This window comes from Odontesthes bonariensis, chromosome 23 (assembly GCF_027942865.1).
Source record: "Odontesthes bonariensis isolate fOdoBon6 chromosome 23, fOdoBon6.hap1, whole genome shotgun sequence".
NCBI classification, from domain to species: Eukaryota; Metazoa; Chordata; class Actinopteri; order Atheriniformes; family Atherinopsidae; genus Odontesthes; species Odontesthes bonariensis.
Genome location: NC_134528.1, coordinates 14297039 through 14321920, shown reverse-complemented (window position 1 = coordinate 14321920; position 24882 = coordinate 14297039). Strand labels below are relative to the sequence as shown.

The 24882-nt window shown below is 40.3% G+C and overlaps 3 protein-coding genes across 3 annotated transcripts; all 3 read left to right on the top strand.

Annotated features, from left to right (window-relative positions):
• The first annotated feature begins 820 nt into the window (after positions 1 to 820).
• LOC142374105 (CD63 antigen-like) lies at positions 821 to 5652 on the top strand. Its single transcript, XM_075457632.1, has 7 exons — positions 821 to 996; positions 2396 to 2584; positions 2695 to 2769; positions 2924 to 3037; positions 4852 to 4989; positions 5069 to 5152; positions 5297 to 5652. Exons 1-7 carry the CDS (start codon positions 940 to 942, stop codon positions 5366 to 5368), a joined length of 729 nt encoding a protein of 242 aa, XP_075313747.1. The 5' UTR covers positions 821 to 939; the 3' UTR covers positions 5369 to 5652.
• A 558-nt stretch (positions 5653 to 6210) lies between these two features.
• Positions 6211 to 10115, top strand: pus3 (pseudouridylate synthase 3). The gene is made up of 7 exons (XM_075457681.1): positions 6211 to 6295; positions 6645 to 7068; positions 7173 to 7450; positions 7533 to 7716; positions 8613 to 8722; positions 8845 to 9017; positions 9650 to 10115. Exons 2-7 carry the CDS (start codon positions 6649 to 6651, stop codon positions 9913 to 9915), a joined length of 1431 nt encoding a protein of 476 aa, XP_075313796.1. The 5' UTR covers positions 6211 to 6295; positions 6645 to 6648; the 3' UTR covers positions 9916 to 10115.
• A 91-nt stretch (positions 10116 to 10206) lies between these two features.
• On the top strand, positions 10207 to 14360 carry dcakd (dephospho-CoA kinase domain containing). The gene is made up of 5 exons (XM_075457682.1): positions 10207 to 10503; positions 11826 to 11937; positions 12462 to 12665; positions 12984 to 13071; positions 13304 to 14360. The coding sequence occupies exons 2-5, from the start codon at positions 11826 to 11828 to the stop codon at positions 13587 to 13589; spliced, it is 690 nt and encodes a 229-aa protein (XP_075313797.1). The 5' UTR covers positions 10207 to 10503; the 3' UTR covers positions 13590 to 14360.
• Positions 14361 to 24882: the final 10522 nt, after the last annotated feature.

Here is a 24882-nt window from a genome sequence, read left to right as displayed (position 1 = left end):
GTGCTTGTGTGTATTATATTGTAATTTGTACGTTGTCTTTCACAATCGCTCTTCCTTTCCCTGTTGCTCAGGCCTACACATGTCCCTCATGCACAATAAGCTTACACAATACACAAGCAACAAAACAAACAAGCTGAACAACTACACCGATCAGAGAGCTCTTTTGTCGTCATAAAGATGAATAAAAACTGTGTTTTTAAAAATCTTCTCCTGTCTTCTTGTTACACTTTTGTTTATTGTAATCTATATATAGGTTCACTCCGTTCACAGTATTGTAATATTTTGCACCACAGTTTAAAATGAATGCATAAACTCTGCAGGAAGGCTTTTCTTATTTCTTATGACGCCAGTGACCGAAGGAATCATGCAAACTGGGGCTGGGGAAACAACCCCTGATTGCCAACTGGAAAGTATTCCAAAAAGATACACAAAAATACTATAATGAAGATAAAGGGTCATGAGAAATGAGAAAAAAACAAAGCTGCAACAGGAGAGAGATATGCAAATTGGCTACGGCAGCTACAAAGAGACCCTGGATAGTGCAAACATCTGTAAGATACAAAGTTGGATAGTTTTTTTGCGAATGTTTTGTGTCTCCTGGATGTGTGTTACCTGCAGTCCCAGGTACGCTTTACCTGTCCATTTATAGCAGACTGCCTACTGTTAGATTAGCACTTTTGTTCAGCTCTTCTTCGAATCAGCAGTATGTAATGCTACTATGCAAATATTTGAACAGGAACTTTATATTTTCATCTGATACATCAATTTAAATGTTATCAGGCCTCCGGTTCATTTTCATATGGTTGTAGGACGCTCGCCACTGAACTGCACTTGGAGCTTAGACTGCTTCTTTTCACACCTTGATCGAGGGAAGACAACAACTTTTCCCCTTTTCCTTATCTAACTTTAACACAACAGTGACTACACCGAGGCCTCACAATGTGCGGTTTCTGCAGCATCAAATGTGTGTTTATTTTCTTCAACACGCTCTTCTTGGTAAGTAAAGGCACTTGTTTCGTTTTTGAATGAATGTGTGGAGAGAGCCCAGGATCGGGTTGGTGAATACAACAAACAGAGTAAAAGAGAGTGGGACTTTCCAAAGCTCATATCCTTGATTTTGTGAAAAGTTGAGCAGGAATAGTAGATATAGTAATAGGAAGAGTAGAGGAGGTAGAGGAGGCAAAGAAAGTTTGTACACTGTATATTTGGATTTTGCCAAATTAATTGCTCATCAATTACAATTGCAAAGTGTTTGAAAGAGGGACAACTTGTAATGATTACTTCACAAACTGAAAAGTTGTCTTTGAGAAGTGCAGGAAGCTCGATATTTCTGTGAGAATCCAGTGACTGATGTGGTTACTGTATACAGCTAAAGGCAAAGGTAGGGACAGAGGGGTTGATATTTCATGTAGTATTTGGTATTAGTATTATGAAATGGGTGCAGCGATTTATTCAAAATGTGCAAAACCAAATGGAATTAGCAAAATAGAGTTTGTACAATCCAAACAAGCTTGAAAGTCAATATTTGGTTTGAGCACCTTCATTCTTCAACACAGCCTGAACCCTCTTTGACAAGCTTTCTTGTCATTTCTTTAAGTAGTCTTTAGGAATAGTTCTCCAGGCTTCTTGAAAGACATTCCAAAGCTCTTCTTTGCATGTTTGTTGCCTTATGTTTCGTTAAGATGATCCCACATTGCTCCAATAATGTTGAGCTCCGGGCTCTGGGGAGGATTTACCGCTCAATGAGAACTGTTACCAATGATTTTCAGTCCACTTCTTGTGTCATGTGGCATACCTCAGACTTTTCTCCCGGTTTCCCTTCCTTTTTGGTCCAGAGCTACATTCTATGTCTTCCAAAAATACTGTTATCTTTGACATTTTCTGTAGCTGGAACTAAAGAAACTGGCAAAAATGTAGTCTTTGTGCCACTACTGCTGCTACTGTTACCTTACTGGACTAGAGCAATATTTCAGTTAGTTATCAATCAAATATACAATCATCTGAAAATAGTCAGGTTTAAGAACTGGACTGAAAGTGAATGAAAAGCAGCCAATGCCCAAATAAAAACAACTGAAAGAACTTTCGAAAGCCTGGAGCGCTATCGCTCAAGAAAAGTTTAAGAAGATTTCCAGGAAGTCTGGCTCCTTTGGAGCAATATATAAAGACGACTTCTACACAGTACTGCACCTCAATTATGCCAACGATTCACACATAAATGTCATTAATTGTGAGCAAAGCTAGACCATTCTTCGACTCGCTTTGCCGTTAGTTTTTCCTCTCAATCATTTAGGTTAGCAGGAGACTGCCATTACATTAAAAGCAGAACTGGGTTCATGGGGTTTAATGTTGCTATACAGCACAGCATTAATGTTGAGTTGTTAAACTTGTTTTTCAGGCATCAGGGGTTGCCCTTATCACAATTGGAGCGCTGCAATATTCGACTTACGCACAGATGGGAACCTTTGCAGGGAACGGCTTGTCTAAGATTGCTATAGTCCTCATTGCAGTGGGTGTCACCATCGCCCTCGTATCCATCTTGGGCCATTTTGGGGCATTCATTAACAATTCCTCCATGGTGGCTTGTGTAAGTATCATCTGCTCCTGATTGGGTTTGAGATCATGTCCTCCATATGACATAAGATCATTAAACAGAGATGGAACTGATTTCTCTCTCTCTGTTTCTCCATTAACTAGTTCATCTGCATTCTGATAGTGATCATCCTTTTGGAGATATTCACAGGAGCTGCCTTTTATATACTTCGCAGCAGGGTGAGAAACTAATCCTTCCCAAAGGGGACCGCTTGAGATCAAGGTCAAAAAAATAGCAGTACCTCTGAAGGGATAATAGAGGTGACATTACTTTGAAAAAAAAACAAAGCTCTAGTGCCATCAAGACAATATTTTAATCTTATTTTCTCTGTAGACTGTCCTTCTACAGATGACTCAGATGAATAGTGCTCTGAACACCAAAGCACAACGGGTGATCAATGAATACAGCCCGGAGAAGAGACACGCCATCGACAGGATTCAGGAAAAGGTGACACATGCAGAGCTTTACGTTTTGTAGATATAAGTGATGCTTCAGAGACTGGAGAGAATGCGTGGTACATGACAGAAATATTTGCAGAGCAGTTTATCCTAATCAAAGGAAAAATGACTGAGTCATGAGAAATGAGTTTGTGGTAACTGGCTTATCAAACAATGCCACACTTCAGAAGAGGTGATCAGGTGATAACACAGGTGTTGTCAAAAGGCAACCTGGAAGGTTGGTAGTGTGATCCTCAGTCCCTCCCCGTGTTTAAGTGTCACTTGGGAAAACATTAAACCCAAAGTTGCTAATGATGCCAGAGAGAACCCTTGCATGGTAGCTCCGTTGTTGTTAATGAATGAGAAAAACACGATAATTTGTCTTGCAGAGCAACTAAGATTGAAAGGTGCTCTGCAAGAGCATATGAATAGACAATATGAAATGTATATGGAATTGCAAAGGCCATTTCACGCTATCTGCATCAACATCTACGTAAGGATCTGTATGATATACATTGAGATTTTACATTTACATTCAATTGTCTAGCAGGCGCTTTTATCTAAAGCAACTTACAACGGAGGAACATTGTTCAAGGTCAGACGAAGAAAACCCTCATCTGTGCAAAATCTATACATATCTGTTCCAATGACAGAGCAAAAGTAGTACCAGTATGAGAATACAAAGTAAGTGCAGGTTAGGGTGTTAGAGATGTGAGGAGAGGATGTGTTGAGTTACGTCTTGACTCTATACAGGATAATTGTGCTAACTGTGCATGAACCAGTGCAACAATAATAAAACTTCATGGATGTAGTTCCTATCAGCCCAGTCGCCAAAATAGATAAAGAAGGAAAGAAAAAAGAAAGCTGACATTCCATGTCTTTAGAAACCATGAAATTTGTATAATCAGATTTCTTCTTTTTTTACTACCTTGTGATACTTTAGGAGGAAAGAGAGGGGGGTTTAAAATCCCAGCAAGTGCCAACAGGATTCCGTGCTAGTGGATTATTTAACTGTGCTCTCGGTTTTGCAATGATAATCCATGCGCTCGGATTGAAAAACCACCACCCCTCCAACCTCCAGATGTAGGCTGGTTTGCTGTTTAATAATGCTCATACAGAATAAGGATTGGGGTCAGTGTTGTTGTCAAAACATTTATTGAGAAATCGTGAGACTGTACATATTTATGGTTTCCATAAACACATGTGTACAAATGAGCATTTTCTGTTGCTGCCCCTAGGCTCTGGAATGAGCTGCCGCTGCACATTAGGCAGGCCCCTTCCTTGTCCTGTTTTAAAAGTCGTCTTAAAACTCCCCTCTTTTCTTTGGCTTTTACCACCGTCTAGGTTGTTTATTTTATGTGCACAGTTTTGTTTAATGATGTTTTTATTGTGTTTATTTTAATGTACAGCACTTTGGTAACCTTTGCGTTTATTTAAAATGTGCTTTATAAATAAAATTGATTGATTGATTGATTGAAATGATTTGAAACTTTCAACATCCAAAACCTGCACAACAACAAATGAAAAGACAAAAGAATGTTTTCAGTTATTCCAAAAAGAGATCTTCCCTTGCCCATAAGCACATTAAGACATTTATTTCAACACTTAATTGAACACCTACGCCATGTTGGCTGCAAGGAAATTGCTCCTGAATGTGATTATGCTGTAAAATGAGGAGCAACAAAGGGAAGGAACACAGTTAATCTTTATGTAAAAGTAGATCGTAAAGTTACACAAATCAACAGGGTATCTTCCATGAAGAATCTTTTTTATGGAAATTACACTGAGTAGCTGATACCATTGTATCATAACTTGTTCTTGCAGTTCAAATGCTGTGGTGCAAGCAGTTACGCTGACTGGTCCCAAAGTGTAGGCTGGGAAAACCACGATGCCGTGCCAGATTCCTGTTGCACATTGAAGAGTCAAGGCTGTGGACAGGACAAGGAGAAAGTGTACAAAAAGGTCGGCTGGGAAATCCCAACATAACAGTTTCCTCAATTTTCTGTGAACAAACATTTCAGGACTGTGTCCTCCTCTTTAGGGGTGTGTCATAGCCATCAAGCAGTTTCTGTTGAAGAATTTGGTTTGGGTCGGTGCTGTCTGCATTGGCCTTGGAATTGGAGAGGTATGAAGTATTTTAACATTTTTATATGTGCAATAGTGATGTGGTCATCTTCCTTAGCCAGACTCTTTTTTTTTTAATTCTACATTTTTCTGTGAAAATAACAGTAGCTAACTCTTTTTTTATTTATTTTTTTGCTTGTTACAGGTCTTTGGAGTGATATTAGGCTTGTGCTTGTGTTTGGACATAAAACGAAAGAACTATGAAGACATTAGCTAATTCATCATCTCAGACATCTTGCACTCTATAAACACCTCTGATCTATTTGATTTGCTTTACCAGACTCTGTTTCATTACTCCCAGACTACTTCTATATACACTTGTGTGATTATTGATCTGCTTGAAAACCTTATCATATTTTTACATTCTCCAGTTGTGTCCTTTCCAGTAAGATTTCTAACTAAGGAAAGCTGTTTGATCAGTTATGATGACATTGGAAACATCTGTAATACTAATCTTACATTCCCACCTTACTATGAGTATGCAATAAATATGTGATATACATTGGGTGATGTAGTGTGGTCAAGTTTGTCCTTGTATAATAGCTGATTTTGGGAGAATTTCTTTAAAAGGCCTTTCTGCCCCACCAGGAAAACTGATCACTTGTCATGAAGAACTTTTTTGAGCCTATGCACCTCTGATCTGAGCTGAGCTGCAGTTTGATTTCGATTATGCATCTCTATTCTGGTATGAGTAATCCGAAGAGGCAAAATCTTTGTAACCTCAAAAAGTAAATGGCAGTAACATAGTATAGAATATAACACTCCTCCAGACCCCCCCCCCCCCCCCTTTTAAATTTTTTTTAAAAATTATTGTCTCAACTTGCTATGAATTATTACTTTAAAAAGAATAAATTAATTATTTTTTTCTAAATAAAATGTAATCATATTAATCTAAAGTATTTTGTTTAAACGTAAAAACTGAGAAATTGCAACATTTCTCAAGCGCCTGTCTCAAGCCTTTTTACAGTTGGCTACTTTGGGTAATAAACTACATTTCCCAGAAAGCCTTCGAAGGAAGTGTGTGTGCTTGCCAAACCGGTTGACTCTTTCAGCGGCTAATCAGCACGGAAAGCAGCGTGTGTGCAAGTCATACTGTTGACTGAAAACTGGAGCTACATGAGCAACTTTGAGTCCTAAAATAAAGGTAAAAACTTTCATTTATTGTGATATGAGTTACAACCAACATTAGACTTAATAATTTCTATTTCAATGGGTCAAGTTTGTAAATACCGGCGCTAAATACCGCTACATACTTCATTCGTGAGAAACTTCAGCTAGCTGGTAACTGAGTAAAATAAATGTAAAGGGCATGTTGCCTGGCTTGCTTTTACATTACAAAGACAAACAACACACGCACAATGCATCACTACATGCATTTTTAAATCCATATATGTGGTTGGCAAACCATGGTGGTAAACATTTTTTAAAACTAATTTTACTCCACATTAAATATTTTTTTTCTTGTCTGTTTTTTTTCAATTCTTTCCATCAAGCAACATGTCAGATGCTTTAATCCAGAGAATAAAGGAGCTGGAGACGGAGCTGGAAAAGCTCAAGTCCCAGCTGAAGGAGAGCAGTGGAGCTGGAGATGAGCTGGAAATAATGTCCAGTTCATCTCCTAAAGAAAACACAGAGTGCAGGTCTGACGGGAACACTGGCAGCAGAAAGAAGGAGAGAAAGAAATCAGGCAAAGAGCGTCCCTTTGACTTTTCTGCACATCCCCGGCGCCATGTGGCTCTGCGACTCGCTTACCAAGGATGGGCCTACCAGGGGTTTGCAGTTCAGGAGAACACGGACAACACTGTGGAGGCCAGGCTTTTTGAAGCTTTGCTGAAGACCCGGCTGATTCAGGAGCGGCAGAGCTCCAATTACCATCGCTGTGGCCGCACCGACAAAGGAGTTAGTGCTTTCTCCCAAGTGAGTCCCTTGAGATTATGATTTACAGTCTGAAAATGGCAAATCTCACATTTATTATTCAGGAATTTGGAATCACAGCAACTCAATTTGTTTCCAATCTGCAGGTCATAACCATTGACTTGCGATCCACACAGTTTTGTGGAGGACTGGGTGTAACCCTCCCTGAAAATATTGACATTAGCACCAAGTCGAAAGCATCTACCTCTGAGCTTCCCTATGTGAAGATGCTGAACAGAGTGCTGCCTCAGGACATTCAGATCCTGGACTGGGCACCGGTTGCAGAGGGCTTCAGCGCACGCTTTGACTGCCAGTCGCGCACATACCGTTACTACTTCCCCCGAGGATCCTTGGATGTGGCGTTGATGGCAGAAACTGCAAAGAGGTGGGTGACGAAGACACACATTCAGAAATGCCAGCGTATCCCCATGAAATTCTGATTTTAGGGACTTCTTGGCACCCAACAGATATGAGGGGAGTCATGACTTTCGCAACCTGTGTAAAATGGATGTCGGCAACGGAGTCCTGCAGTTTGAGAGGACCATCCTGTCAGTAACGGTCAAGCCTGTGCAGCCCCAACACGTCTCCAGCACAGACCAGTATGACCTTTTCGTGTTTGAGATCAAGGGATTAGCCTTCCTTTATCATCAGGTACCAAGAAACAATTACCTGGGATGTATTTGTTCACATTAGAATGAATCGGTCTGTTTATTGTAAGTCTCTTTCTAGCGTTGCTCAAGCTCTCCTAAATTTGATCTCAGCTCCTCAAAAAAAAACAGAAAAGATAAGCCAATAGATATGATTTGTCAGTTTCCCACACGACTTTAATATTTTGGCGGGCCACCTGCGTAGATTAATGCCACATATATTGAATAACTCTTTGAATATTTAGCTGTCTTTCACTGTCAAAAGTATTAACTGTGGATCTATATGCAGCACTGTAGGTCAGCACCTGACTTTCTATTACACACACCCTCACCTTACATTGTCCCCTCTCTTAATGTACAAACACAAAGAGTCGGTACATGATCACGCTTCCTGTTCAGTGAGTACCAGAGAAAACAATGAGCAGCACGACAGCTGGCTAAAACGTGGGTTTGAGTAAAGCCAGGAAACAAGAAGGCGTCCTGTCTCTTCTTATGTAGCGATGCGCAAATATGCAGGATATAAGAAATAGCCTCAGAATCAGTCTGACCTGGAATGAACATTTAGATACAGGAAATTAAACCTCGTCTGTTCATTTATTGAAGTATTAGGTTGTAAATTAAATGAAAATAATTTCCTCATATCCAGTGAAATGTGTCATTTAGTCAGAAGGACACTTTAAAGTGAAGATCTGTCAGAGTCGATATAACATGGGATTTTCAGAAATGACTTTATTTATTATTCATTATTTTTCATTTATTCTTTTAGCAAGAAAATGTTTTTTTTTTTAATGTAGAAAGTGTTAATAACAGTTGGACAGGTTTAGAAATTGCAACGTAATAAATCTATTTCAAAGAGTAGTACCTTTTTATGGGCAGTAAATTTCCCGTGTTTTGCTGCAGGTTCGCTGTATGATGGCAGTGCTTCTTTTGATTGGGCAGAAGCTTGAAGCTCCAGATATAATAGATCAACTCCTGGATGTTGAGAAGAACCCCAGAAAGCCCCAATACAGGTGAAGTGACTGCTATTGCGTTGTTTTTTTTGGCAGGGGTATTAAAAGACCTGGTTTGCAAAGTTGAGCAGTAATAATAATCATTAACTCAGAGTTGCATCTGTTTGAACTGCGGTCGTCAGCATGGCTGTGGACTATCCTCTGGTGCTGTACGACTGCTGCTTTGAAGGTTTGAGCTGGCGACAGGAGACCGAAGAGGTGAACCACGTCCTGTCGTCGCTGCAGCAACACTGGACCCAGAGCATAGTCAAGGCCCATGTTCTGCACGGGATGATCCGCGGTTTGGAAGAAAGAGGTGAGGGTTTTAAGTTTAAAACTTATTTTAATTGTGATATTTTAACGAAGTACTTTGGCATTGCTAAAACAGTTTGTATTATACAACAAGAGGTTTGGCATTGAAAGGTTTTCAGCCACCCTGAGACATTGGTTTAAACTCCTGTGTGGACATGTGCTGTTTAAACTTGCCGAAAGAGAAATATTTCTGACAGGATCGTTGGTTATGTAGGTCTGGTTATTTCTCAACATCAGTAATAAATGTCGTCTCACCCCTTTTACGAATAATTTGATCCATGACAATGCTGCTGTAAACATACCGTAGGAGAAAAACACAACAAAGTAGGATAAATAACAGAATATAAAATAACAGAAGTGTCCATTTTGACGGCCATCGTTTGGTGGCCCGGCAGCTTTTTGACATTTTGACTTTAGCTTTACATCAGCAGCGGTCAGTGTAGATCAGGTAGTTACTGAATGCTTGCATATTGCAGTATTGCTCACTGTTATGGCTGTCTGGCACATTTAATTAAAGAAAATAAAGGGGGAATAATGGCCTTGCCTGGGCATCTCCTGCCTAAACGTATCAAAATGTCTGCAGTTTGAGGGTCTGTGGGGCCATACGTAAAATATGTGGCTACTCTCCCTCCACAGGTGGTGTGTCCTCTAACCATTGCCGGCTGATAGAAGGCAGCAGGCAGAGAAACTACCGGCCACTGCTGGAGCGTCCGTGTTGTGAGAGTCTGGAGTCGAGGATTAACCATTTTGTCAAAAGAGGCCGACTGGAGCGCGAGGAAGGGGACAATGGAGGTGAAACGGTCCACAGAGGAAAAAGATCCAAACATTCCCACGATTCCTCTTGTCTGCGTGGTGCCTCGGAGATGCCAAAAAGAAGTATTGATCAGAAAGCAGAAGATTAGTTTTTTTTCCTTTCACTAGAATGGACTTATTTCATTTTATGGAAAAACTTTAAATGCACTTTTTTTCTTCATTTTTTATTTTATTTTTTTATCTCAGGAAGGAAAATAATTGATTTACCCTGTTGTACTGATATTTCGATATCTGCAAATATTTGTTTTGCTTCGAAATAAACACGCTGATGAGCACGTTGGTGTCATTGAGTTGAACAGCTGAGAGGGTGGGAACTTTTAATCGCTCAGGCGGAACTAACGACAGTACAGGAAGAGATGTCGGTATAATTTTGAGGTGGCCCTTGTCAAGCTAAGAAGCTAGGTTGTTAGCAGTCAATATAGTGCAAGTCAGAGTTGGAGACAGCAGTGTTCAGTCACACGACTGTCTCCAACCTGTAGTCTGCAAACTTGCCTTTACTTTGTGAAGATGGTGGTAGTGTCGTGTGACTGGTTGTCCGTGGTCGTTTCGACCTGAACGGCACTTGTTCTAGCGTTAGCTTGTCAGCTTTCCTTTCTGTTTACTTCTCCAGAGCAACTGCACTGTGTCCCTGCACGGATTTCTACTGTCGATATAAAGAGTCTTATCACCTCCACAAGGTAAAACGAAAAAAAAAAATCCTCAACTGTCTGTTTTTGTAGTAATAACAAGTTAACTCGAGTTTGGTAACAAGTCACAGGATGGTTTATTTTGAGCTGCTGTGCCTTGTCAGTGTTTGGCATATGGTAAAGAATTACTTTAAATCTGATATTCTGACCAATCAAACCAGTTTGTCAACAAGTTCCGACAGCTGATACGTAACTCAAAATGTAGCTCACCACTTCTACAGCAGGGGGCGTGTTATAGCGAGACACCAGGGGTTAAAACATGCAGCAGATTTGAACTAAATGTGTCAACAAAACAGAGGTTGGCTTTATTCAATGTTCAGGTTTTTGGTGTATAAAATTATGCAAAGTTGCAAGGATGTGGACAAAGAACATCTAAGGGTGTAGCAGGATGTCACCTATAGATTTGTTTTGGCCCTGTAGGGTCTTTGGGATAGGGAATACATTGAACAGGAGTTTGGTGATTGTGTGAACACCCCTGACTCTTTGTGTGAGCTTTGAGCCCTCTCTTTGCATTTTTTTTTTTTAAGACCCAGTGCTGTTCTCCTGGCCTAGTCTGCAAAAACTAGTTGGCACATATCATTACATTGTAACAAGATGAGCAGTATTATTCAGTTTGCTTGTCAGTGGAGTTGATGTTGTGGTAAATCAGCTTTGGACGTTTTATGAGATGTTTTCACACATGACCATGGGAAAACATTCAGGTGCAGGTTCTGTCCTCAGTTGCTTCACGCATGCACGAAACGGCAGAAAATTCTCCACAAGATATCTGTGATATAACATCTGGCTACAGTCCACAGTAGGCAGAGCACGACTTGTATGTCCTTCATGTACATGTGTTTTGGTTTTAGCTACTCTTACTTTGTTGCTGTGAATTCTCTGGAGAATTACCTGATTTGTTCCCACATGGTTTCACCTGGACATTAATATTGGGGAGCTGCTGGGGTGAAGTGTCCAATTTCAAGTGCAGCCCTTCCAGAAAAAGTTGAGAAAATTGTGAGAAGAGCTAAGTATGTTCCCCTGCTAGCCTGTCTTGTTTTGCCTTTGCCAGGTGAGGACTTTGAAAGTCTTTTAATGATGTAATGAGCTGCTGCATAGCAATACGTGCGCCTTAGCTTTTGTTTCCTCCTGTGTTTTAACACTTGATTTTGAAAGATTTCATGTTCATTTATTTAATCTTATTTTGCAAATCCAGTCCTCTGATCGTTACACTTTTTTTCTTTTTAAATTTCCATTTAATTTCATTAGTTGCCAACAAAGACCAAACAGCCTTATTACTTGACTGACTGAATTAATCTTCCCGTCTGTGCGTTCAGATGTACCTGGTGGGACTAACGGGAGGTATTGCCTCAGGAAAAAGCAGTGTGTCTTCAATGCTACGGGAGCTCGGGAGCCCCATTATTGACGCTGACGTTGTGGCCAGGAAAGGTGGGTTGATACATGTCCCCTGCAAACTACTCCAATTTGAACAGTGAGTTCAAATTCAACATGAAATGGTGGTCAAAAGTGTCATCCACTCAAAGTCTTCCTCTTCGGGCGACTGTCACTCAGATAAACGTGGTTCATTAAGACAAATGCTTGGAGAGAGTGTATGAATCATGATGGATGTCTCTGCTGGCTGCGGGCATGATGTTTTAGTTATGTAGTAAAGATAGAAAGGTCACAAAAGTGAGTGAAGAGTGTTTAGCTGCATGAAGGAAATATAATAAAAGATATTATGCAAATGATTTAATTACACTCGGGTGATGAGTCTGATGCAAAATTGTTTCAATTATTTTTTTCAGGTACTAGCATACCTTTTTTTTTTTTTTAACACTAATTGTTTCGTTTATCACCCTATTCAGTGCTTCAATGATCTAAGAATCCATATTTTAATTTGATACAGTGTCTGGTTAATTAGACAATAGCAAAATGGAAAATACCAAACGTTGCTGCCTTTTCTCGAACATCAGTGGTGGAGCCACACACTTCTGCCTACTCCCGCATCGTCTACCACTTCGGGCCAGAGATTCTTCTGGAGAACGGGGAGATCGACAGGAAGAAGTTGGGCCAAATCATCTTTGCCAGTGAGGAAAAGAGGAAGCTGCTGAACTCCATCACCCACCCAGAGATTCACAAATTGATGCTCAAAGAGATCCTGTTCTACTTTCTCAGAGGTGAGGGTGGAGTGACGTTTGGCTCGGTGGAGGTCAACAGGAAAAAGAAATGGCAGATGATCAGCTGAAAGTGAACCAAGGCTGATTTTGCTTTTCGCAAAGCATTAGAAAATGTGCTCATAAGAGATATTTGAAAATATTCTCAGCAATATTATTAAAAAATAAATAAATAAATTGTGTTGCAGACTCCTCCACACATTGATTCCTCAAACCAATTTTATGCTCCAGTTGTTATTTGTAACTTAAATGTGTTACTGGTGTTTGCGCAGAGAGTAAATGTGCTGACATTAATTCATTGTTTCATGATGACTCCTTCAGGGTACCGCTATGTGGTGCTGGATGTGCCGCTTCTTTTTGAAACCAGACGTCTCACTAAGTTTCTGAACCACACTGTGGTAGTCTATTGGTAAGACCACCTCTCAGTTTCATCAATCTCTACACAGTTTCACTTTCAGCATCTTTGTTTAGTGCTTTCGTATTAGATTAGATATTTCGAGGTTTGCTTTTGACGGGCAGGCCGTTAAGTCCAGTTTCGCGAGTTACTTGTTACCCTTCTCCAGCTGTCTCTGTGCCTTCTTAACATGACCCGCCAGTTTTTTCACCAGAAAAATAACCCTCCATTGTTTGCCCCTTTTCAGCGACCCTGCCACTCAGCTGCAGCGCTTGATGCAGAGGGACGACCTGACCCAGGAGCAGGCAAAGCAGCGTGTGGCTGCACAGATGCCGCTCAATGAAAAGCGCGGCTTGGCCAATCATGTTATCGAGAACTCAGGCAACCGGGAGGACACCCACCGGCAGGTCCTGCGGCTCCACACAAAGCTGGAGGACTCAATGGACTTCCTTTTAGTGAGGGTCATCGCCATCGCTGCCACTGCTGGTTTGGGTGGGATACTGCTCTACGCTGTCAAGATTCTCTTGTCCTAACAGAAGAAAGGAAGACGAGGGGAGCAAGGAGTTTAGTCTCAGTTGTGCTCAAATGTGAAGCTGTGAGTAGAATTGGGCAAAGGCAAGATGAAGGCATCGATGCAATTTACTGTGAAATTAGCTTCACGGCACCTACCACTACAGCGCAGCAGGGTTATGGGCTATGTTGACGGTTAACGCAATCTCACATGATTTACCAAAACTTACAGATAAATGGTTTCGCGTAAACGCAATTTCTGTTGGTTTTCTTCGGAGACACTGAATTATTTGTGTAGCGGTCAACAGCAGCGACTAATCATAAAAGTCAAGGCAGAGGAGTAGAGATTTTATTTTACTATATAACATCTTTTACAACACGTTTAAGCATCCAAATTAGATAAGACCTTTAAGCTAAAGACACCTTTTTATTTGTTCTCATTTATAAATGTCAGTGCTATCCCCTGTCACTAGTATGTTTTTAAACTGGATGTAAAACATTTAATGGAAATGATTTTGAAGTGCTAAAAAGGAAACGACCTCACAGAATATGTAATGGTTGTATTATGAAGTTATATGACAGAATGTATTAGACAATCCATTTTTACCGGGAACAGTAGGAAGTTACGGTTCATATTTATCACTGTATTTTCTTACACTTCAGCTGTCCTCTGTAAAAAAAAAAAGTCTGATTTCTTTTCTTTGCACACTTGTAACTAAAACTTTTTTAACCCGATATGCTGAACTAAAAAATAAACAACAACCACTGTTTTAAACGATGGGGTTGTAGGATGCTGTTGGTTTATACGTTTGTCACTTTTTTAGATATTTCTACTTTCTGTTAATGTTTGAACGCATAGTTTCACTTTAAGAGGCTGTTTTGACATTTTTCTTGTGAAAAAGGGAAGATTTTCTGCCTTGATTCTAGATTTCTAAAGACTGGCATCACAACCTTATTTAGAGTATAAAACTGTCAGCCCGTTTCTTTCAATGGAAGCGCAAGAACAAGCCGGAGAAATCTTGAGTTCACAGACAAGGTATTTATTTACAGTAAGTCACAGGTGAAGTATGGCAGCGCTGGACTCGGAGTGAGCCCTCGCAGGGCCTCCGTCACAACGAGCCCCGATATCAGTAAATAGTTCATATTTATCTTCTTCACATTTATCTTACAGAGGTTGGACTAACACGCGACCGAGTATAATTGGCCAGTTATTAGTGACATAAGCAGGCCAACCACTGTCCACGTCTTGTTTTTGGGATGTGATAAAGAACGTGTGTGTGTGAGTGTTGTTTTTACGCGTGTATCTAATGTAACAGACCTATCTGACAAGATGGAGAAGCTTCATCTGTCCCACTAATTTAGTCCAGCTATGCTATCTTAAAGTCTTAAAGTACCATACATTGCGTAGAATGAGGAGAGTGGACAAGAAGAAGATAGGATTGTAGATTATTTAGAAAAATACAGAATATGAATACATAACGTCTAAGAACAAAGCCAATTACAACAAGCAAACCTCTCCTTTAATGTAAAATGTTTTTTGAAATCAGTTAATTTTTTAAGAAATTGTTGCAGGGATTTGTGATGCAGGTTGAAAACCGTGATGAAGTTGGAGAGTGCATTTCTTGATCCCGATCAGCAGCGGTCTCGTGGGACTGAACTGCAAAAGTTCCAGCAGTGTTGTACAACTGTAGAACTGAGACAACTGCTCATGTTTTTGTCCTTGAATATCCACGAACTGCATCATTTTTCATGTATAAATGTTATTTCCAGCTTACCCGTAGTGAGCATTGTTAACTTTGTAAAAAAACAAAAACATTTTTAGACTATTTTTGTGGTTTATAAACCAATCTATACTCAATTAGGACCAGGTCTGATTATGATGTTTGTATCCTCCCGTCTTCATAGATTGGACTGTGCTGTTAAGCCAAATCGAGTCAAGTTACCTTTGTTTATGTAGCATGTTTAAAAGAGCCAAAGTTAACCTAAGGTGCATTCCATTCAGGGCGATGAGAGAAAATCAGAAACATTAAAACTCTTTGAATGGTGTGGATAGTTAAAGATATAACACAAATGTCATGACACTATAGATTAAAAACAAAAACAGGAACTATTCACATTTGTCAGATAATTCAAACTAATACAAAAGATGATAAAGGTACAATTAGATAGACGCTGCTGCTAATCAATATGAAATAACAGTGCTAAGCGATAAAGGCTTACTAGACAAAAGGGCAGTGGGACACAATTAAAGGGAAGAGAAAACAGTTGAGTCCTTAAGTCCGATTTAAAATGGTGGAGCAAGATTTAAATAAAGTGAAAGACCGTCCCCGAGTCTGTTAGCAGCAACCAAGAAGCCTCAGTCGACTTTGGTCTTGAGGTGAAGGACTGAAAGCAACAAGCACAATGACAGCCTTCAATAAAACAAGTTAACAGGAAAGCTTTAAAGAAAATTAAATTTTTTAAAGTTCGATCCTGTCTCTCACTGGTAACCAATGCAGCGTTGTGCTCTTTTTTTTCAGCAATTAGAGGTCTGGCAGCTGCATTCTGAACTAATTGTATCATTGAAAGGTTTACTTGGATTACATGGATTACAATTTGGTCATATTTATAAGATTTAAAAAAACATCATGCTCATTGTTTGATAGAGGGCAAAAACTGATGGTTAAGACTGTTAATGATGTGGGATTAGACAAAATATGATTATTTCAGTCTTATTTTTATTTATTTGAAGAAAAAAAGGAGGCAAAATGGTTAAATATCAATGGAGCGCGAAGGGATTCAACATTTAATGAAAGAAGGAGATGATGTGCAGTTTTTTGTTTTGATTAATTCAGTTTCACCTGTCAAGTCAACACGGAAGTAAGTCCTATCTATGAACAGGACTCCCAGTTAGTATGACTATGAAAATGATGGAGTCTTACTTTCAAAGCTGCAGCGGCAATAAATTAACTCCTTTCTTTTCATGAGGGAAAAAAAGGAGAACATGCCAGCATGGTGGTACTAAAAACTATAAAGAAAGGAGGATCACTATATCCTGTAGTAATGATTAGGACTCATATTGACAGTGCTGAGATGTGTCAGATTTCAGTCACTATCTTTCCACAAAGCACAAGACTCTCTTCAATAATAATAATAATAACAATATTATATAAGTTTTATATAGCGCTTTTCCAAATGCTCAAAGACGCTTTACATAAGGAACAAACAGAAAGCAGAGACAAAAACAAGACATTATAAACAAAAAGACAAGAGAAAAACACTGTTATCAGACTGTCAAGATGGCGGGGGAGAGGAACATTTTATCAGGTGTTGTAGGTGATTTGGAACAGGTGGGTTTTGAGCTGGCTTTTGAATGAGGGGAGTGTATCGGAGTTCCGGATGGCGGGGGGCAGGGAGTTCCAAAGGGACAAGTAATTAGATCATCCAGGAAAATGTGTGAGTGACAGGTCTTCGGGAAAAGAAATGATGAATTCAGTGGACACTTGTGAGTGATGTCCTTGCTCATGTTCGCATTAGCATTAGAGTTTATGCATGAAAATTTAGGCCCACGGGGAGGTTTGGTTACATCATCCTGGCACTGAAGTCCCACTTGCCTGTGTAGCTCACTTGCCTTCATCTAAAGCCATCTATTGGTTTGCTCTTTGTTTCTGTCAAGCCACTGCAGCATTAATGCAAAGTGACTCAGGCTGAGGCATGTGGGGGCAGTGAACCACAGGCCTCCTGGCCACACACACATGAAGTGCACAGAATCATATGTAATATTGTATATACCAATATATTTCACACGGTTCAGGGTTGTCCGTCAGCCTTAGCCACGATGGAGAATGTGATCTATTCTTAGTATCGGATATGCTGTAATTCAGTGGTGTACCTGCTTCACTGGCAGCCAGCTGTTCAGCAGTCAAGTTTAACCGTCTTCTGTCTCTTCCTCAGACAAATGCCGGGCACAGAGGGTGGATAGAAGGCTATATCGGCACCAGCAAGTGTGAATGCTCCAGGCGAAGAAGGGTGGCAAAGTATCAGTCTGAATATAAAGTGGGTTTAACTGTGAGAGTGTTACGCTATGAGGGGAAAGTCTAAAGCTGACTGGATTCACTTTGTAAAAGTGCTCCTGCTGCTTCATTGTGTGCAACGGGTCCTTTCCAGGAACAGAGCAAATAATTTTCCGACGGCAGGGGGTAAAGACTTGTATAATCTCACCATCATGTTCAGAGAGATGGCCGCGGGCACCATAGAGTGTCGACATTTTGGAATCTCTTGTCTGAGTGGTTTTTCATCATCCCTCCTGCTTCCAATACTGCCGTCAGGGAAGGTAAAACAACTTGAGCAAAGGCAAACAAAATGTACAATGTAGCTTTGCACAGAACCCATCCACAACTCTAAATAATTGGAAGGAAATATGCAAAAAAAGGAAAAAAAGAATTAAAAAAAGAGATCGTTAAATGGGTTTTTTTGACTCCAAATTATTAACTCAAGGCATATCCTTTATGACTACTATGTTTGAGCCTGGAGGCTTGTAGGCTTTTGGTATTCATCGGGGGTTTGTACCACCAATTTAGCTGTGCCATTTTGGTGAATTATCAACTGATTCAAGGCTTTATTGACTTTTTTTTGGAGTAGAGGGCCTTTAGATATTTAATATTGAATCTACATTAAGATAATGAAGAAATCTGTAAAAGAAAGGGAACAGGTTGTGTCTTTAATTCTTTACAGTCTTCAAAACCCCCAGTCGATTGCTTTTATTCATTTTTTGTCCAGAAATTTCTAAGTTCTGGGCTTATATTGTCATGAATTTGGTGGATTTGTCATTTTTATCATTTTAAAACTGAATAATTGGGGTGATAGCCCAATGAGAGGAGCCGCTTACTAAAAACACACAGGGGATTTGTTGCAGGATGCGATGTTAATTCTACCCCTCATACAATTATGGGGTCAGTCGTCATGATCTACTGTTTGGACTTTTGGTTCCTTGGATTGATATTAAGATCTCTTCATAATTTCCAGTCAGGCTAGCATTTTAGGTTTGTGTGTGTGCCCTGTTTCCATGTTGTGTATTTGACTTTACTTTACTTCCTGTGTATTCTAGATTTTAGTTCCTGATTCTAGTCTATCTCCGTCTTTAGTTTAGCTTTCTTTATTTCTTGCTGTTGTCCATAGATGTCCTCATCTATCTTTGTAATGTAGAATGTTCAGTATGTAACCTATTACTGCTTACTCATCACAAACGTGTGAGAACAGTGCATTTGCTCTTAACAGTACATGACTTAAACTGTAAAACTCCTTGAAGACATTTTTGTGAACTGTTGGTTTTGCGAAATTTGACAAGGTAGCAAATGACAACGACAACAACAAAAAAAAAAATCCAGCACAAGAAAAAACAAAAAGCCAGTGCCTGTGCCCACTCTCCCTGAGCACAACAGGTCACAAATGCAGCTCGACACCAACGGGTAGAATAAACTGGCCGTAGAAACTATAACAACTGCAGTGTTCTTGAACTCTGGCATCCCGTGTCACACTGAGGAAAGGGGCACTCGCAGCGCCTCCATAGTCCGATGTCAGGCTGCATCCATGAGACTGCGGTGAGGTGAAGAGACAGGCAACACGCCAGCGGAGCGTCTCCAGCCACATGACTCAACCTGTCCCTGCGTGTTAGCCCGGCTCAGTCAGGGCCATGAGGGAACAAGGCCATCGGTACTGAGTCACTGACACAGTGGACAGACCCCAGATCAAGCATGATGATGGGGAAGAGAAGGAGGGGCGAGAATGTTGTCATGTTCTCTCAAGGAGTCCAAGGACAAAGGGTAATGTGTGCAGATGCATGCAGCAGTACAGCTACTTTAATTCAAGATGATGATCTGCCTATTCTAGGTACTCTTCCTCTCTCCCCTTACTGTGAAGACACATCAGGTCGCAACATTAGGTTATGACATATAGAATATTTTTGGTTTTTATTGTTGTTTTTTTCAGCTGCAGGGTGAGGCAAAAGTCAGGGGACGTAGTTGGCCAAGTTTACCCTCTTTTTGTCGTATAAAAAAAACTTGACCAGACAACAGCAAGTATTTAGAAACCTGTTCACAGGGGATGATATTATGAGACAGGGTCTTATTTGAAGCAGGAGAGTCTTACCCTTTTATCTGGTGCCAACAACCATATGCTCAACACAGAAAAATCTATGAATACTGCAGAAGATATTCAGTCTTGGACATCATTTCACAAAGCCGTGGAAAATGCTTTTCAGTTCACATATGGATTTCAAATATTCTGAAAAGGCTACAACCTCAATGGAGCCCTGATTGGAACAGCCCAATGGTTCGTACGTCTTTAACACGCAGTCTTTCTAGAATATCCAGCTAGTCGTGTCTTACACAACATCATTAATTGGACTTGTAATCATGCAACCCTATATCATTATTTTTTACATTCGCTGTGGTTCATGCTCTATAGGCTGCACCCCATCTGAGCGAATAAATATATATCTGTGTATATATATCATGGTCCCATCTAATCAAAGTTCTCTTCAAAATATCCATAAATGTTCTATCAAAAGGTTTAAGCTTGCAGTTCTGCATTCTTGGATGCAATTTCATAGAGGTTGACATGAGAAATGTAGCCATTTGCTGCTGCATAGATTTTCTTCCCTATTTCTCCCTGCTATCATTTGCAACTGTTTCTTTCTAATAAAGCCAAAACACCAATGTTCAATTTTTGGTAGAAGTTTATTTTGGGATGTTGTTGAAGAGTGTGTTCTTTATGAGTAATATCATCTTTCTATATCCACTTTATCCTATGGTAAGCTGCTGCCAGGGGAAAATATACAATCACCAATCCAAAACGTAGCTGACACTGTTAGGGTTTGTGGTTATTCAGTTTTATTTTGGGACTTTTGGTTAGTTTTCCTTTTTTTTTTTTTCTGCGCATTGTTTGATTCTGTTTTCTTGTTTGGGTTCTTAGTATTTTAGAGTTATTAGTGTAAATCAGGATTTATTCTCTGTTTGCATTAGTCTTTCCTTGATGTGTTTTTTTCATGTCCAGTCCCTCTTTTATAGTTTGCCTGAGTTGTTGTTCTTGCTTTTGTTTATATTTATCTGTTGTCTTACTTTCCTCTCGCCTCAGTTCTGTGCTTGTGTTTATCTCTCGGTTCTGGTTCAGTTTTTTTCTAGTTTATTCGGTTTCACGTCGCCACCAGAAGTTGCCCTCAGTTCCCTCTTTGGTCCTCAGCTCCACACTCACCTGTTGTCAGTCTGTCACAGCTGCAGTCACATGTCTCATCGGCCCCTTCTGTATCTAAGCTCCATGGTTTTGCTCAGTCTTTGTCAGATCTTTTCAACTCCTGTTTGTTTCAGTTCGCTGTCTGTTTGCTGTATTCTTGTTACCTGTGGTTATTTTGTTCTCTACTTTTTACATTAGTTTAGTTTCTGTTTTTTCCAGCTTGGCTGTGCCTTTCGTTTGATTGAATAAAGACACCAAGTTTTCCATCAGCCTCTGGTCTGCTGTTCTGCATTTGGCTCCTTCATCCTCCACCACCCACCAAACCATGACAGTCATAAAATATATTCCACACTGGACTATGGGAGGAGAACAAAGCACTCATAGAAAAGCATGCAGTAACGGAGATGATTTGACTGAAAAATACTCCAGTCAACCAGTAAATCCCTTGAAATATCCTGTGCTGCATGGCAAAAATGTATGTCTTTGTTAATATTAAACCTCACAGGAAAATCATTTGGATTGATAAACTTCCTTTAAAAGTTCTCTGGACAGTGGATTAGATCATTGTCTTTCAAAATGAATGCGAGCCAATGTTGTGATATTTCCTGCAAGCTGAATGCAGTGTCTGAAATTTTCACTGGTAACCCAGTTGGTTACTATCTATGGCAAAACTTTAGGAGGGCAGCCATTGCAGCTCTGAATCATGGTATCATGGCACCTTTTATACCTCCTCATTACTGCTACAGCTGATTTTTAGCTCATCACCTTTCATATTTGTGAAGCCTCTCAGTCATTTTTTTTTTTGAGGCAATCAGTCTGATTGCTCTTCTTTTAAACTCTCGTCTGTTTTGTCATTCTCCATCCTCACTGATTTTAGCACAGCTTGCTTGGTCTTCATCTCCACCTCTTTGTGATGCCTAAGGAGACTTCTGAAGCCTCTGCCACATCCTAACTCTGTTTTTCCATCCCCAGCGTATAGATTTCAGGGGTCCAGCTCTGTCCCCTTCCTTTGTTCATGTCACCACTGCACCGAGATACGTTCCATTAGAGTCTAACCTTTAAACAAAATGTTTTAACTTCATCCTTTCTACGTCAGTAAACTTTGTTACATCTTTCAGTTGATCTCTCCAGGAATTAATTCAGCTAATGTACACACTAACGTTTGCCATTTAATTTTATCATCCAAGGTGATGTACAGTATGCAGCCTTGTGGTAACCGCTGAGCTTACACATCCAAAGAAGATGGCGGCGCAGCAGGCAAGATTCTGTTCAATGTCAGCAGTTATTTACAGCCAGACAGTGATGAGAAGACAGATTTTGCAGCCATGCAGGGCACATGGTTCACTTATTGGGAATGCTGTCAAAAAGCTTTGATTCAGACTGAAACATTTTAACAACTGTATTATATATCACCAGGCAGTTTATTCAAGCTTTAAACATTCTCTGGGAATAGATATTATGGACGCAGAGAATTCCCGGACTTTGTTTTTTTGTTTTTTTTTTGAGGGTGGGCAAGTTGACATTTGTGGCTATTAGTGAAATAAATGTCTTGATAACTACTGGAGAGATTGATCTGAAATGTTGGACAGACATGTTTTGTTCCCTACATACTGAATTGAAGTGTCTTTTGGAATTAACTTTTTTTTAACGTTTTTCTGTGACACAACCAGGACAAATTTTTCAGTTATTCAGTGAAATGTCTCAACGTCTGCCAAAAGGATTGCCACTCGTCTCACTTTAGGGGGGACCATGCCTTATCCAGCTTTCTTATTGCATCTACTGTGCAGACTCTCACTGTCTCTGACATGATTTTAGACTTTGTTTGTGCTCAGTGTTTGCACAATGTCAAAGATGATTCATTAAAGGAATGTTTGTGCAGTGAAGTGGAATTTTTTGTCGTCGTTGTTTCAAAACTTATTGGAAGAAAACTGTTTTATGCATGCCTATGCAACTAAAGCCATTTATGCATCTAAGTGTGGGCAGGTTCCTACACATTTTTGGAAGAGGGAGTGTGCAGGAGCATGAAGGGGCAATTTAGCTTGACAGTTAAAGCATCTACCTCGGATTTGGATCTCCCCCGGTGAGTTAAGTAGGGATGCTCAAGATAACAACAGCAAGGGCTCATTAACGTCACTTCAGATATTTCAGAGGAGGCACTCTCCTGTCTCACACAGACAGGAAGGAACATACAGCCACACTGACCCACACACTTACACACATGGCCCTACAAACATGCATGCGCACACTGCAGTAGCCTGATAAGCCTCATGCCTCAACAAATTGCCCCTGCAAATGTCAGACTAAAGCCATCTCTGTTTGCTGATTGGGAGTGGGTGAGAATGAATGAGTCAAAATTTCTATTAGTTACCTTGCATATGCTGGAGATTAACTAAATTAAGTCCACTGTTGAGACATAATCAAGCAAATCCGCGTACTTATGCATGATCAAAAGAGTCCAGTAAAAAAAAAGAAAAAGAATATATACATATATATGTATATATATGCACAGTTCAAGTCCCAGAGATGAGGCTTCAGTAAACAAAAAGAAGCTTACAGCACCTCTCAGAGGAAAGCTTAACATACTCTTACATGTTCAGATGCAATGTGAGTCAAGGGTTTAAGCAGTGTGTAGAGTCCAGATGCTGTTTCATCACAAATTGTCCTGTCGGGTGGGCTGTTCAGCTGAGGTTACCACCATAACCAAGCACCCCGCAGGAGGTGTTTGTGATGCTTACACAAGAACAATAGCTTGGGTGAGGATCAATCAGTTTTCCAGGATGAGGCAAAGATGCTGTCTGCCGGGAGATTTTCTCCATGTTTTAGGCAGAGGTTTCCAAAGATGATTAGAGCCTTACAGCTGTTGCCAGTGTGACTCTGACCTCAATAAATAGCTCAAAAAAGGATGGGTGGAAGGCTAAATGAGGCATTTATTTGCCAGCATGAAACCATTACTTAAATGCCTTGTGTTTTGGGAGAGAAGGCAGAAATATTTCACATCTCACCCTTTTCGCTCGTAGGTTTTAAAACAGTAAATTCTGTTCGACCTCTGGTTAAATGTTTGTGGTCTTTTGGTTTCAGTGAGTTTGTGTGTGCCCCTGAAGACTTCAGGAAAAGTACACATGCTGCAGACTCTCAGGCCATGTTCATTTCTGATGGTCTCTGCAGTGAGAGACTGGAGGCGTTTGTCTTTGACATTGGGACAGGAAGTTCCTAATGTGACGATGTGCTCATACACCCTCGAGAAGGCTCAACGGCCCCATGGCTCGGGCGACCTCTTTTTATACACGGAACCTTAGTCTTAATTGTATCTGGAGGAATTCAGTTAGACCAGAAGGCTTGCTGGATTCTACTACATAGAGCAGTTAAACAGAGAACAGGATACACTAACATGATTCTAGTCTCTAGTCTCGTTCCAGATCATCTCAATCAGCTGCATATTATCATCCTGATTTCCAGCTTGCAAAAAAGAAGGCACCATTTAACTGGCCCTTAATTGGTATTTTGACATGACACACTGTGCTGGTGTTCACTTGTTTTAACATCATTAACTCAGTAAATTCTCACATCGGCATGCCTGAACATCCAAACAAGTTTTACTCATGAACTTTTGACTTTGTGCTTCAAACTATAAAAGAGACAGTTTGGTCGCCCGTGTCAAAGGTGAATCATGTCCAAAGGATTTCATAATGTCAAGGGAGCTCTTGAGAAAATGGACAGTTTTAACAGTTCATGGCTGGGAGCTGTTATCTTGTCTCTGACACTTGTGTCGCAGTCACAGCAGAGCGTAATTTGCCCTGGATTACTTTGCAGCGTGGATCTAAGCTTTGTCATAATACGTTTTAACACCCGTCCCCTGACTCCCTCCCTCTTGCCATATCTCGCCTTCTCCACACCCATTACAGGAAAAAAACACATCTCTCCCTTGATTGTAAATCACAATCCTCCCTAGCTTCATTTGGCATTTAACACGGCTGTGATAGGCTCTGCGTTGACTCCCTCTCGCTGTGCTGACGAGGCTCTCTTGTGTGACACATTTTGGGTGGTAAAGGCTGGTTTGACACGATAATCAGAGATCAGAACAACTGATAAAGACACAGATGAGGCGTG

Excerpts from the sequence above, each read along its gene's own strand:
- dcakd (XM_075457682.1), top strand. The coding sequence starts at position 11,826 with ATGTACCTGGTGGGACTAACGGGAGGTATTGCCTCAGGAAAAAGCAGT. Across the intron at positions 12,666-12,983 it reads CCTGTTCTACTTTCTCAGAG|GGTACCGCTATGTGGTGCTG; the intron begins GTGAGGGTGGAG and ends TGACTCCTTCAG. Across the intron at positions 13,072-13,303 it reads CACACTGTGGTAGTCTATTG|CGACCCTGCCACTCAGCTGC; the intron begins GTAAGACCACCT and ends GCCCCTTTTCAG.
- LOC142374105 (XM_075457632.1), top strand. The coding sequence starts at position 940 with ATGTGCGGTTTCTGCAGCATCAAATGTGTGTTTATTTTCTTCAACACG. Across the intron at positions 2,585-2,694 it reads ATTCCTCCATGGTGGCTTGT|TTCATCTGCATTCTGATAGT; the intron begins GTAAGTATCATC and ends TCCATTAACTAG. Across the intron at positions 2,770-2,923 it reads TTTATATACTTCGCAGCAGG|ACTGTCCTTCTACAGATGAC; the intron begins GTGAGAAACTAA and ends TTTTCTCTGTAG.
- pus3 (XM_075457681.1), top strand. The coding sequence starts at position 6,649 with ATGTCAGATGCTTTAATCCAGAGAATAAAGGAGCTGGAGACGGAGCTG. Across the intron at positions 7,451-7,532 it reads ATGGCAGAAACTGCAAAGAG|ATATGAGGGGAGTCATGACT; the intron begins GTGGGTGACGAA and ends GGCACCCAACAG. Across the intron at positions 7,717-8,612 it reads TAGCCTTCCTTTATCATCAG|GTTCGCTGTATGATGGCAGT; the intron begins GTACCAAGAAAC and ends GTTTTGCTGCAG.